We start from the raw sequence: 12,472 nt of genomic DNA on the forward strand, positions 1-12,472 counted from the left end.
GGGTCGTTGTGCTATTCAGTAGTGTGTCATAATCTGGACAAGCTGTCACCTTGCCTTTTGCACCGAAGGCCCTCTTCTCAAAGGTGGCTGGTTCGTCAGTCTAATTTGGAAGTAAGGGCTTTTGGGCTAAATAATGGTAAAGTTTGGCGGTTGGCCATTTGGTGGCACACTGTTGAGTGACGCTTCTGCCTGGCTCGGCTTTTATATTGGCTCACTGCAGAGAACGCTTACGTTCGAACGGGCTAGTCTGATGAAATATGAGACTGGACCAGGTTAATATCGAGCGGAATGTAAATCACAGGCTTACTTGCTTTCATTAGTGTAAGGCCTAAGGGGTGAGACGCAGCCGTCCTCCCAGTGGCTTTCTGACAATCACAATCTAATGAAGCGAGGTTGACGCCAGTCACTCTTTGCTTTCTGCCCTAGAGATTAGCTGATCATTTTGGTACCTAATCATAGGGATCAGTTTGCTCGCCTGGAGTGGCTCGTGTAGAGCGTAAGGTAATAGGTTGAGAAGGAGTTGAGGTCCTGAAAAGGGCTTCAAGATTTTAATGATGACAGGGTAGTACAAAGGATCCCATGATCTGTGTGCATTGATCAGAAATGATCACCCTAACTGATGAAATCTAGAAAAAATCTGGTAAGTATTTCTTATTCAAAAGAAGCGGTAGACCCTATAATTATACCGGCTCTACGTTACGTATATAAAGAATAAAACTCTGCAATAAAATGTAACGAACAAATGTTCAGGAAAAATCAGTCAGAACCAATGAAACCCATCATTATCATCACATACTGAAATAAATGTTAAATTTGCAACTCGTCTAAAATGTCCGATTAGGCAACCATTTATATATGCGTTATGACATTACGTATACACCAAAATAAATACACGCTGACCAGAACACACTCATCTCACTCATTTGAATTTTTAATAAAATTTTATTTTTATCATCAAAACTTGCGAGTCAGTAAAATAACAGCGCCGCGGTGTGTCGGTCGCGTCTTCATCAGTTCTATAATAAACGGGATACATCGTTTTAGTTTTTCCTCGATTCTAACTCAGTCGAATTGTATAATTAAACACATCGCGCCGATTTATATACATTTTATAATGTCGTGGATCAAATGAGAAAAAAAAAATTTCCTTCTCAAAGCAAAAATTAGAAACAGAAATTTTTATAATTCCATCGATATAATACGAGAGTTAATTTCAATACGATAAAAATACAAATTCTTTTCCGATTTTCTAAAAATAGATTTTTTTTTCTAAAAAGAAAATAAATCGAACAGGTTTGCTTTTCTAGTGAGTAACAGTAAACAGAGAAACGGTTTTTCTTTTTTGTTGTTGTTGTTGTTATTTTCTATGCTATTCCTTTAGCTAAAAGCCTAATCTTCTAATATTATACGAAAATTTCGATCATTTGTTTATAGAACGAAAATTGTTACAGTGAAAATCTCGTGCAAAATTCAGTTGAAATAACGTTTCGGAGTCGGCGAAAAAGAACACTGTTCTCAATTCATACTCATATTCGTCTGCAGTTTGCATCATTTTCGACACATATATCTCCTACAAATATAAAACAGAATGCCTGGGCAATCAGCGGTAAGTAAAATTACATAATTTTAATTATTCCTAACTCCAATAAAATTGCCGCACATGCATAGCAAAAGTAGTCACATGACCCCCATAAATTGGGATACCAATAATATTATTACAAGCACCGGCACGATTTAGCGCGAGCATTAAGTGCAGTGTGTATTATTAAGTGCAACACGAATGAACACACGCGCAAATGTTAAAGGTTGCAATTGTTAAAGTTAACTTACAAAATTCGTTTATTGAACGACTGCCAAATTATGTGGAGGTTAATACACTTAACGTTTTATGTTGGAATCAGCGGTTCAAGTGATGTTGCTCTTTTTTCCCCGTCTAGCTTTCTGATATGTTACCTTTTGCGAGCAATTAAATTCCAAATTCAATTGTTTAAGACAAGGAGGAACGTGATATGAGACGTATGAGATTGATGCAGCGGTTTAAAGTTTTCAGATAGTTGAAAGTTTTGATATCTTAAACGAACACGTTCTTGAGGGATTGCTAATTTACTTTGCTTCAATATTTTCTTACGAGAAAAATAAAGTGCGGAGATCCCATTATCATTGAGAATGAGTTTTCGGCAATTACAATCATTGTTTATCGAGTGAATGAACTGTTGTTATTTTGCGATCAACATAAAATAGAAATGAACATTTCAGGCCGTAGCAAAAATCTTTTTACATGCTAGCTAGATGCGTCGAAAACCGTACTTTTCATGTTTCAAGCACTACTTTCGACGTCCTTAGCATGTAAAATCCATTACATAACTCGGAATAAAAAATAAAAGTCTCGTTTTCGTGTGTTTACTGACCTCGGCTTCGCCTCGGATCAACAAAATTCACACGAAAACTCTACTTTTCATGTTTTTGTCCCTAGTCATGTAATAGTTATTTATCTACCAAGGTAGGTATGAAGGTATTTTTTCGCACTAGATTTCGATTGTCGACCCGAGGCGAAGCCGAGGTCGACAAGACGTCGTGTGCGAAAAAATACCGGAATACCTACCGTGGTAGATACAACGTTTTTCGCAATTTCGGGCCATAATCACCTTTCCAATGCAAACAGGGCTTACTTTAGAGAATTTTAATTCTGAAAGTTCCGAAAATTCTGAAAAAATTCCGAAAAAGTTCCTAAAAATTCTGAAATAATTTTTCGGAATTTTTCAGAACTTTTTCGGAACTTTTTCAGAATTTTCGGAATTTTCAGAATTAAAATTCTCTAAAGTAAGCCCTGAATGCAAAACATGTCCTACATTTTGTTCCAAAATTTTTGTGTATACAGAAATTCATTTGAACGATCAAGAAGGCTGCATTATAATACACATTGCAATGTGATGTAAAGAGACGCGTTGAATGAAATCGAGTAGTCAATGCTTAGTATATACGCTTCAACAATACGTTCGGTATAATTGTGTGACACTATAGCCGAATGGCTATAGTCGCTGCTTTGTGTTCAAAAACCTTTTGGTGTCGGGGGTTCGATTTCTGGTCAATGCAAGATTTTTATTTATAAAAATTTAGCCTTCGTTAAAGGTAATAGGTTCTTTAGCGTGCGAAAAAAAGTTGATATCGCACTGTGTCCAGGAATACAGTGAAATAAATACCTTCAAAACGACATTAAATGGATGCATGGAAAGGTGATGATTATGGACCGGAATTGCGAAAAATACCTATTAGAATAATATGAGGAAGCATTACAGAATGCGCTAGTTATCACATCATTCGAATTTGGAACTAGCCTGACTCCTTGGATGTTCGAAACGGAAGTTTAGAGGCATCTAATAGATTGGATCACAGATTTAATTATACCAAATTGGTAACTCATGGCGTAATGGCTTACTCCGTTGCTTCCCACTACTCGATTGAGTGACCAGTGTGAGAATTCAACCGCTGCAGATAAAAAAACGATCTGCCGGACGTGGACACAAACTAGAAACGGTAAATTGGTTCGGGTCTGCGGTAGTTGAGTTGAGAAATGTCACACGGCTTATCGGTAAAATCATTGTTGGGTTGGAAGACGCTGGTATTCTATACTCCTTCTAATTTTGCTGCAAGTAAACTTCATATGTGGAACTGGGTTTGTTGCACTGATGAAAATGATAAAAAAAAACTGGTTGTCTACCCAAAGACCTTATGGGCTATGTATGATGATTTTTTTCAGGCCTCCCACGCTTCATAAATCTTCCTATTTTAGGACTTGGGTTTTAGGATATTTTTAGGAGGTAGGCTAGGTATTTTTATGTCGAATTTACAGGATGAGAAATGGATCTATTCACAAAAATTGTTGTCACCCAAAGTTACCAAAAAGCTCTAAGTTCTATTTTGAACATTTGCCAAATCCAATATTACCAAAAACATAACTTCACTGAGATGTCAGAAATTTTCTACTGATTGTATTGAAGGATTCTCTTGAAAAACACCCTACCGAAATCGGGCGTGTTTTCTAGTGGAACTTTTTATAGGTACCTAGAAAGGACTTCGACCCTAGAAACCAAAACCACTCTCAAAAAAATTCTTCGAAGCTTTTATGGCTGGTGAAAAGCGATCGAAAGCCGAAAATTTGCACTTTTCTTACCAAAATTTCTCCAGGTACACAAGCCGTATAGGGTCGTGTGGGGTGTCATTAGAAAGGTAATCACATGTACTATTGAGCCGAATAGAGACTCATTGGTTTTAAAATTAATCCACACTGAAATATGTGCAGTTGAAGTTTTCAACCGAAAACTTGCACTTTTCTTACTAATATTTCTCAGGGTCTTATAGGGTCTTATGGAGTTAGGATGTATATGCGATGAAATATGGGCACTTAAACATTTCAAATTCTCAAATTTCATCGTAGATGCTTTCAAACCCCCATAAGACCCTATTTGGCACAAAAGCACATAAAATTACCTTTCAAATGATACCCCACACCACCATGTACGGCTCGTGTAACTGGAGAAATATTGGTAAGAAAAGTGCAAATTTTCTGTTGAAAACTTCAACTGCACATATTTCAGTGTGGATTAATTTTAAAACCAATGAGTCTCTATTCGGCTCAATAGTACATGTGATTACCTTTCTAATGACACCCCATACGGCCCTGTACAGCTCGTGTAACTGGAGAAATGTTTGTAAGAAAAGTGCAAGTTTTCTGTTTTTGATCACCTTTCACCAGCCACACAAACTTCGAAGAATTTTTTTGAAAGTGGTTTTGGCTTCTAGGGCCGGAGTACTTTCTAGGCACATATAAAAAAGTCCATTGTAAAATGCGTCCGATTTCCGTAAGCTGTTTTTCAAAAGAATCCCTCATTGACCTTGATTTATATGAGTTTGGTTGGTTTTAATAGGGGTTTAATGAGATGTTCGTAGGCTCATTTTAAGAGATTTAGGAAATTTTAGGAGCATTTTTGAAATTTTTGGAGTTTCAGGAGGTGTGGGAGGTCTGATTCATACAATCAATTCAAATCTCTGTTTCTCTTGTCAACGAAGCTGTGTATATAAATGCAATTTAATTCAATCACAACAATTTTCTTCTTCTGTTTCAAAGAGAATTATAAGATTGCTGTATCTCTTAGGTAATTGCGAAACCGGATATACCATGAATCAAGGCAATTTCTTACGTTGAAATGAAACTGGAGGCATATTTTTTGCAGACAAAAAAGAAAAAAAATTGTTTTGACATTTTGAATTTGATGATATGTAAAATATGGCTTCTGTATCATACTTTGTCAGTTTAGGTATCATTTTTTGTAAATTACGGGGTGTTCAACCATGTCGACTGTCTGATCCAAGCAAAAACTTCAAATTTTCATGAGTTAAATAACATCCAAACGAAATGGTGTCATAAAAACTACTTTTTCTGAGCTCTTCTCAACGCCAATTTTTGTTTAAATATTATGGAAACACTAGAGACAGATAAATAGTTCATTTAATTAACATGTCTTCTCTAAAGTAGCGTGGTTCCATTTGCTATTTCAGCCTGAATTTTTCCTCCATTTTATTTTTTGTTTCATTTCAAAAAACGTTTAATTTTCCCATAATTCGAGTTTTTATTCGATTTAGTCATGTAAGGACAGTACAAATGTTTATCAATTGCACACAACAATTTTAAACATTTGCTCTGTTGTTTCTTAATACCAGCGCTGAGAATAGATTCATGGGTGTTTGCAGCATAATAAGTGCACGTACCTTTAATATGGTGACTATTTATGTGTAATGTTTGAACTCGCATATCGATTTTTCATTGAATTTTCACCTTTTAAAGGTACACTGTTCCGACAAAATGGATAATGATCTTGAAATCCGGCTACTAGCACAGAGAATTCTTCTTTTTTCTGTGTGAAGTCTTTTGATCTGAGGCGAAGTCGAACGTGACTTTTATTTGTCCCGTCCCAGGTACGACCAATATTTTATCAATACGTCTAGATTTATCAGTTTGGGACGATCATTTAAGATCTCGAAACACAGATCTGTTGATCCTTTGTTTCCATTCCCAGTCATCATGTAAATCATGGTAGCCTTCCTGTCTAAGATGTCAGGTCCTATTGCAGCAATTTCCGAAGGAACCACCTCGTAGTCTCCGAGCATCCTGCGTCTTAGTTGAAGAAATTTGGGGCAGTCACATATCAAGTGTGCACCCGTTTCTTCTTCTAGATCGCAGGAACATCACGGAGTGTCCGAAAGCCTCAACTTATTCATGTGCCGATTCAGCCCGCAATGTCCCGTAATCGCTCCTACTACTCTTCTGATGCGATTTCGGTCCATTTTGAGCAAATCTTTGGCCCATTTTTTGTTAGGCTTAGGGAAGAAGCATTTCGTGTGAACGTCTCCATTATACGCTTTCCAGCGTTCTGCTTGTTTACGCTTAACCCAGTCTTCCAGTGCTCTTTTACACTCTGACTGTGGAATCGGATCGGAAGGTACGGTTCTGGCCCGTTTGCCTGAGTCGCCGAGCCTTCTTTGGCCAGCTTATCTGCTTCCTCATTTCCCTCCACGCCGGAATGTCCTGGTACCCAGACCAAATTGATCCGATTGCTCAGACCAAGAAGGTTCAGGTATTCCTTACATTCCTTCACCAGCTTGGAGGTGACTACGGGCGATACGAGTGCCTTGATCATTCCTATATTGTCAAGACATATACGTCAATACGTCAAAAACGTTTCATGCTTCAAGCTCTACTGTCAACGCCCCTTAAAAATGAAAAGCTTAGTATTTGTTTATTCTCCTCGGCTGCGTCTCGGATGAACAAAAATCACACGAAAACTCTACTTTTCATCTCCTTGTCCCTATGTATGAAATGCAATAGTATTTTACATGACTAGGGATAAAAAGATGAAAACTCGAGTTTTCGTGTGAATTTTGTTGATCCGAGGCGTAGTCAAAATTTCGTATTTTTATTAACGTCAACTACGCCTCAGATCAACAAAATTGACACGAAAATTCTACTTTTCGCCTTTTTATCTCTAGTTATGTCTGAGGGAGATAAAAAGTGCTTGATTGATTAAAAACACAGTTTTCGGTGTCTAAACATGTAAAACTATAATGAACAGACGGCATGCATAAACTGTGTGACTTTTATCGGTGAATGCCCCAAGAATGAAACATCATCAACATGCGCTTTGCCACTTAATGTTCTCACACCGCCCGCAAAGTTCAAAGCATCCACGGTACTGGATCTGGGAAATATTGAAACGTAAGACTCCATAAAATTCCGCAATCCAATTTCAATTTGTTTACTTCAGTACATTAAAACTCTTTTATCCGCCATACAAAACACTAATAAAAATATTACAACGAAAATATTCGGTTAAATGGGTTAACCGTGCATTTAACATCGAAAACGTGCTATCATAATTTGCAATCTCTTCTATCCGTGAAAATTTTCTGCATAAGTTTTACTCTTGTTTTTCCGACTCGTGCAATGTTTTCCTAAAGAGTTTAACTTTATGGCACTTTGATATTACAGCGAACATTTCCAAAACGAACGGTGGCTGAGGTCGTCGGATATAAGTGTGTGGATGGAAAACACACAAAATGAACTTTAGAATGGTGTACGTGCAGTTGGTCGATGTTCGTGGAATAGGTTACAGAACTTTTCTCAAAGTATTTCGAGTGAAATTTAACCTTTTTTAGAAACTGATAGACAGCGACGTCAAAAATAAGCAACGATCTCCGGCAGGTGCTTTCCTATGTAGCAAAATTTAATTGCTAAATTTCATCACGGAGCCTTAACCTTACGTATCTTACTGGACAGTTGTTTTTAAGCAATTTTGCTTTACTTTGGTAGTACGAGCACACATACAAGGCCACGGAAATACAAAAAATATTGAACTCCCACACTTTCGTCTCGGTAACATGCAAATTTCGTTTATGCAGATGTTTTAGACAAACATTCTTATTATGGATTTGCATAGCAATGCAGAAGACACCTAATGCAAAATTCCACTTAAAATTTCTTTTGTACGATGTGAACAAACAAAAGAAATTTTAGATGCTGCGTCGCGTTAGGTTTCATTTGCATTGCTATATGTAAATCCAACCTTAAACTAAACGAAAATCATTTCTTACGTGACAATAAGGAGATTTTGCAGCTTGATTCTTCTTCTCTTCTTCTTCTTTAGCCTGTTTGTATCCACTGCTGGATGTAGGCCTTCCCTAAATTTTTCCATGTTGTACGATCCATTGCCACTTGTTGCCAGTTCGTGTGTCCATATGTACCTTTGATGTATTTCTTTATTCCGTTTGTCCATCTCTCTGGTGGTCTTCCGACAGGTCTTGTTGTGGGGGGTCTCCAGTCCATGATGGCTTTGGTCCAACGGTCATCTGTCCTTCTTGCAATATGTCCTGCCCAACTCCACTTTAGAGACGCAATTCTTTCCATGACATCAACGACTTTTGTTTGTTGGCGAATCCATTGGTTTGTCATTTTGTCTCTGAGTGTAATTCCAAGCATACTTCGTTCCATGGCTCTTTGTGCCACTCTCAACTTATTTTCAGATGCTTTGGTTAATGTTAACGTTTCTGCTCCATATGTCAACACTGGAAGGACACACCTATCGAAAACTTTCCGTTTTAGACTATTATTCATTTTGCTTTTGAAAATCAGGCTAAGTTTCCCGAAAGCTGCCCATCCAAGACCAATTCTACGCTTGATTTCTGCAGTTTGGTTGTCTAGACCTAATTTCAGTTTGCGACCAAGGTATACATAGCTGTCGACTCTTTCAATAACTGTATCTCCAATTTTTATTTGTCTGTCGTCGTCAATGTTTGTCATGATTTTCGTTTTAGATAAGTTCATCTTGAGACCAACTTTGTTAGCCTCTTCATTTAACTCTTCTAACATGACTTGTGCTTGGTATAGATTTAGTGCGACTAGGACAATGTCATCTGCGAAACGGAGATGACTAAGGAATTCTCCTTTTATGTCAATTCCCTTTTTGCTCCAGTCTAATTTCTTGAAAACACTCTCCAGGACTGATGTGAACAGTTTCGGTGAGATGGTGACACCCTGTCTTACACCTCGACCTAGCCTGAATTTCGTCGTGTTCTCATGAAGTTTAATACATGACGTAGCATTTTCGTACACATATTGGAGCACCTTGGAGTACCTTGAGTCCACTCTACATTCGTCCAATGAGTCCCATATCGACCATGTTTCAACTGAATCAAAAGCTTTTTCGAAGTCAATGAATATCAAGACTATGCTAATCTTGTATTCGTTGCATTTTTCAATCAACGTTCTCATCACTTGTAAATGATCGTTCGTGCTGAAACCTGATCTAAATCCACCTTGTTCGACTGGTTGGTAGAAGTCGAACTTTTTCGTGTTCCTTTTTGTGATGATTTTCATGAATAGCTTGTACAGTGTTGATAAAAGACTTATGGGCCGGTAATTTTCTAGCTTTGTTATGTCCCCTTTTTTGTGCGGTAATGTGATCTCTGCATTTTCCCATGCTTCCGGGATTTTTTCCCATTGGAGGCACTGATTGAACAAAGCCGTTATTGCACTTAATAGGGAGTCTCCACCTAGTTTAATGGCTTCGATGGGAACACCATCTTCACCAGGTGACTTTTTGTTTTTCATTTCGTTGACTGCAGCCTTTACTTCTTCAACAAGTATGTCAGGCAGATCTTCTGATCCTACGTTCCTAACGACTGGTCTGTCTTCTTCTGTCGTAGAATTCGGTCTGGGACGTTTCGATGAAAACAAATCTTCGTAATATTCTTTGGCGATATCTAATATCGTATTTCGGTCCGATTTGATTACCATAAAAAAAATCGCATTCGGTGGCAATATTTCGTTTATTTACCATTATAGGTAGCTTACTGTTGTGTTTGTTAGCACATCAAAACTAGAGTCACAACATAAGCTAACGCCGACCCGTACGAAACTCCTATTCATATCAAACACCCTTTAATATGGAACTATTCATCTCTGTCACTTCATTCTCTGCTCTATCCATTCTCTTCCTTGTTATCGAGATATTGACAAAATACTACACGTTCATTGTATGCGCTCATTCCAATAGACCTAGCTCACGCTCTGGTGAACCGAATTCCATAAACTTTTTTTTCCCCTGATACGGTCAATACCTATCTAATAAAGCGATCGAAGTAGTAATCCGTTGAAATTTGGCCGACCTACAAGCAAAAACTTGTCTCTGGAGAACCACAATAGGTTTTCCCTTACTCAGGGAATCCAATTCGACGTGTTACAAAATGTATGCGTTAACCTATAAGACCCCAGTACTTCGTAAACATCAAAAACTAAATTTAACGTTTTTGAGACACCAGGAACTATTTTTAGGAAAACATTTTCCCGTTTTCCCACTTTTTCCAGTATTTTCACAATTTTTCTATATTTTTCCAAAATATTTTTCAGGAAAAACTAGAAAATTTAGAGGAAAATTGGAAAAATTTACAGTTACAGTGAAATTTCAGCATGAATTTACTTCAGCTGATCCACACAAACAACCAAAACTGTTTATACGTCTTTATACGATTTTACCACTACCATGCGTGTGCGTGTAGCAGCTTCAACCGTATAAGCAAGTGTTAACAGTTTTGATTATATGTGTGGATCAGCTGAAAAACAGCTGAAACAAATTTATGCTGAAATTTCACTGCCTGTGACTGTAGGAAAGTTTTGGAAAAAATGGAAAAAGTTCCTGTGACACTCTTAAAATATGGTTCTATTGTCCGAATGTGGTACGCTGGTAGATAACGAGGAGAATAAATTCAGACGTCCTTCAAACAAATCCACTTAAGACAGACCTAACCTGAAACAAGTAACCCAACGATGGCTTTTTCTTTTCGTTGAATTCAATAAGATTGAAAAAAAACTTGAACCGGTTCCATTCGTTAATTCTCCCCACTTCTTTTCTCACTATTACATATCGCTTTCCTTTTTCCCACTCGTTCATTAAATTTTCCGAACCGAAATGGGTGTCACAATATACTTGTGTCGTGCAATGATTGCCAGTTGCAGAAATAACATTTGTTGATTTGTTCGAATAGAATGTTTTAAAGCCCATGAAACGAGAGTCAAATTTTCCAAAACATTACCTGTTCCATCCGTATCAAACTAATGTTTTCCGTTCATAAAGCTTCTATTGCAGAAAATCACAACAGAAAATATACTTCGTCGGAAGAGTTGCTACAGGCTACGCTCGTATACTCTTTTGCTAAATGTTAAATAAATTTCTACTTTTCACGTTGAAGGAAATAGTTTCCTTTTTGCTTTAAAATTTATCGTGTTTTACTACGGGCGAATGGCAGGTATATTTACTTGAAACTGTGGAATAGAAACGTAAAGAGATAAAGGAAATGGGGAGTTGATTTTTCATACAAAAACAAAGTCATAAGATGAAAGTTTATGCATTTTTGTTAGACAAAATGTCACGTTGATTGTTTTTGTGTGAATGTGAAAAATACAGACTTTCTATATATTACCACCCAGTGTAACGTTTGTACTGTAAGCGATATATTTGTTTTACAAAGACAGTAATATACGTTTCGTAAGAGCACCTATTACACACCACCGTTTGTAATGCTCAGGACGTTTTATGGAAAGGATGTTTGTTTTCATGAAAAAGAATTTTGCCAAAGTTTTATTGTCTTATTCGATCTAGCAGTTAGTATAGCACACTATAATGATTTATCAGTATCAGTAAAATATCAACAGTGATTCTTCGATTCCTGTTGATCCGAGCCAGAGGTTAATCCAAAAATAATTTTAGTAATTTGCTTGCAAATCATAGCTTCAGGTGGCGGTAAAAATAAACGGGAAAAACCACTCATAATGGACGAGAGACGCTAACGAATCTTTTTTGGACTTAAAATGAAATTAATTAATTAAATCCCCAAATCATTAGCTCCCAGAGGAATTACATTGTTTTTAGGATGAAACAAAAACTTAGTTCTTCTGTACGTGAGTGAAAAGATCCGTGATCCCTTCAAATATAATTGTTGATGGAATTGAGAAATGATTCGATAGCTATTTACAATATGGAACATCAGTTGATTATGCTCCCTTTTACAAAATGGAACATAAAGAACCTATGCTCTCATTTACAACATGGTTTTTATTGTTCTGTTAAGCTCGGTTGAAGTCTTGAATATGGTGAAAAACTGACGCTGAGACTCTGAGTGAACGATGGATCAATGGACGAAATTTCTTTTCTTAAACAGATAATCCGTAGACCCTCTAAAAAAACCCCTGTGCGTCTTTCTTAAGACGGCAGGTAAAAAAGTCCATTCTCATTGCGAGATATATCAGATCAGAGCATTGTTTTAACTGTATTTCTATATACATATGTGGTATTGGGTTCAGGAATGAATGTGTTAAGAGGTAGAAAAGACGAGAAGAAGACAATTGCTTCATGGATCGGCAAAT

The 12,472-nt window shown here is 37.1% G+C and overlaps 1 protein-coding gene across 1 annotated transcript in view; it reads left to right on the forward strand.

Moving 5' to 3' along the window:
* Nucleotides 1-1,161: 1,161 nt before the first annotated feature.
* The window catches only part of LOC119072596 (D-beta-hydroxybutyrate dehydrogenase, mitochondrial), a 36,471-nt gene continuing 25,160 nt past the window's right edge, over nt 1,162-12,472 (forward strand). The window contains exons 1-2 of the mRNA XM_037177851.1: nt 1,162-1,306; nt 1,452-1,606. Of these exons, the coding sequence (XP_037033746.1) occupies nt 1,589-1,606 (18 nt within the window). The 5' untranslated portion in view covers nt 1,162-1,306; nt 1,452-1,588. The remainder of the gene's footprint in view (nt 1,307-1,451; nt 1,607-12,472) is intronic.

This window comes from Bradysia coprophila, assembly GCF_014529535.1.
Source record: "Bradysia coprophila strain Holo2 chromosome IV unlocalized genomic scaffold, BU_Bcop_v1 contig_84, whole genome shotgun sequence".
In the NCBI taxonomy this organism is placed as follows: domain Eukaryota; kingdom Metazoa; phylum Arthropoda; class Insecta; order Diptera; family Sciaridae; genus Bradysia; species Bradysia coprophila.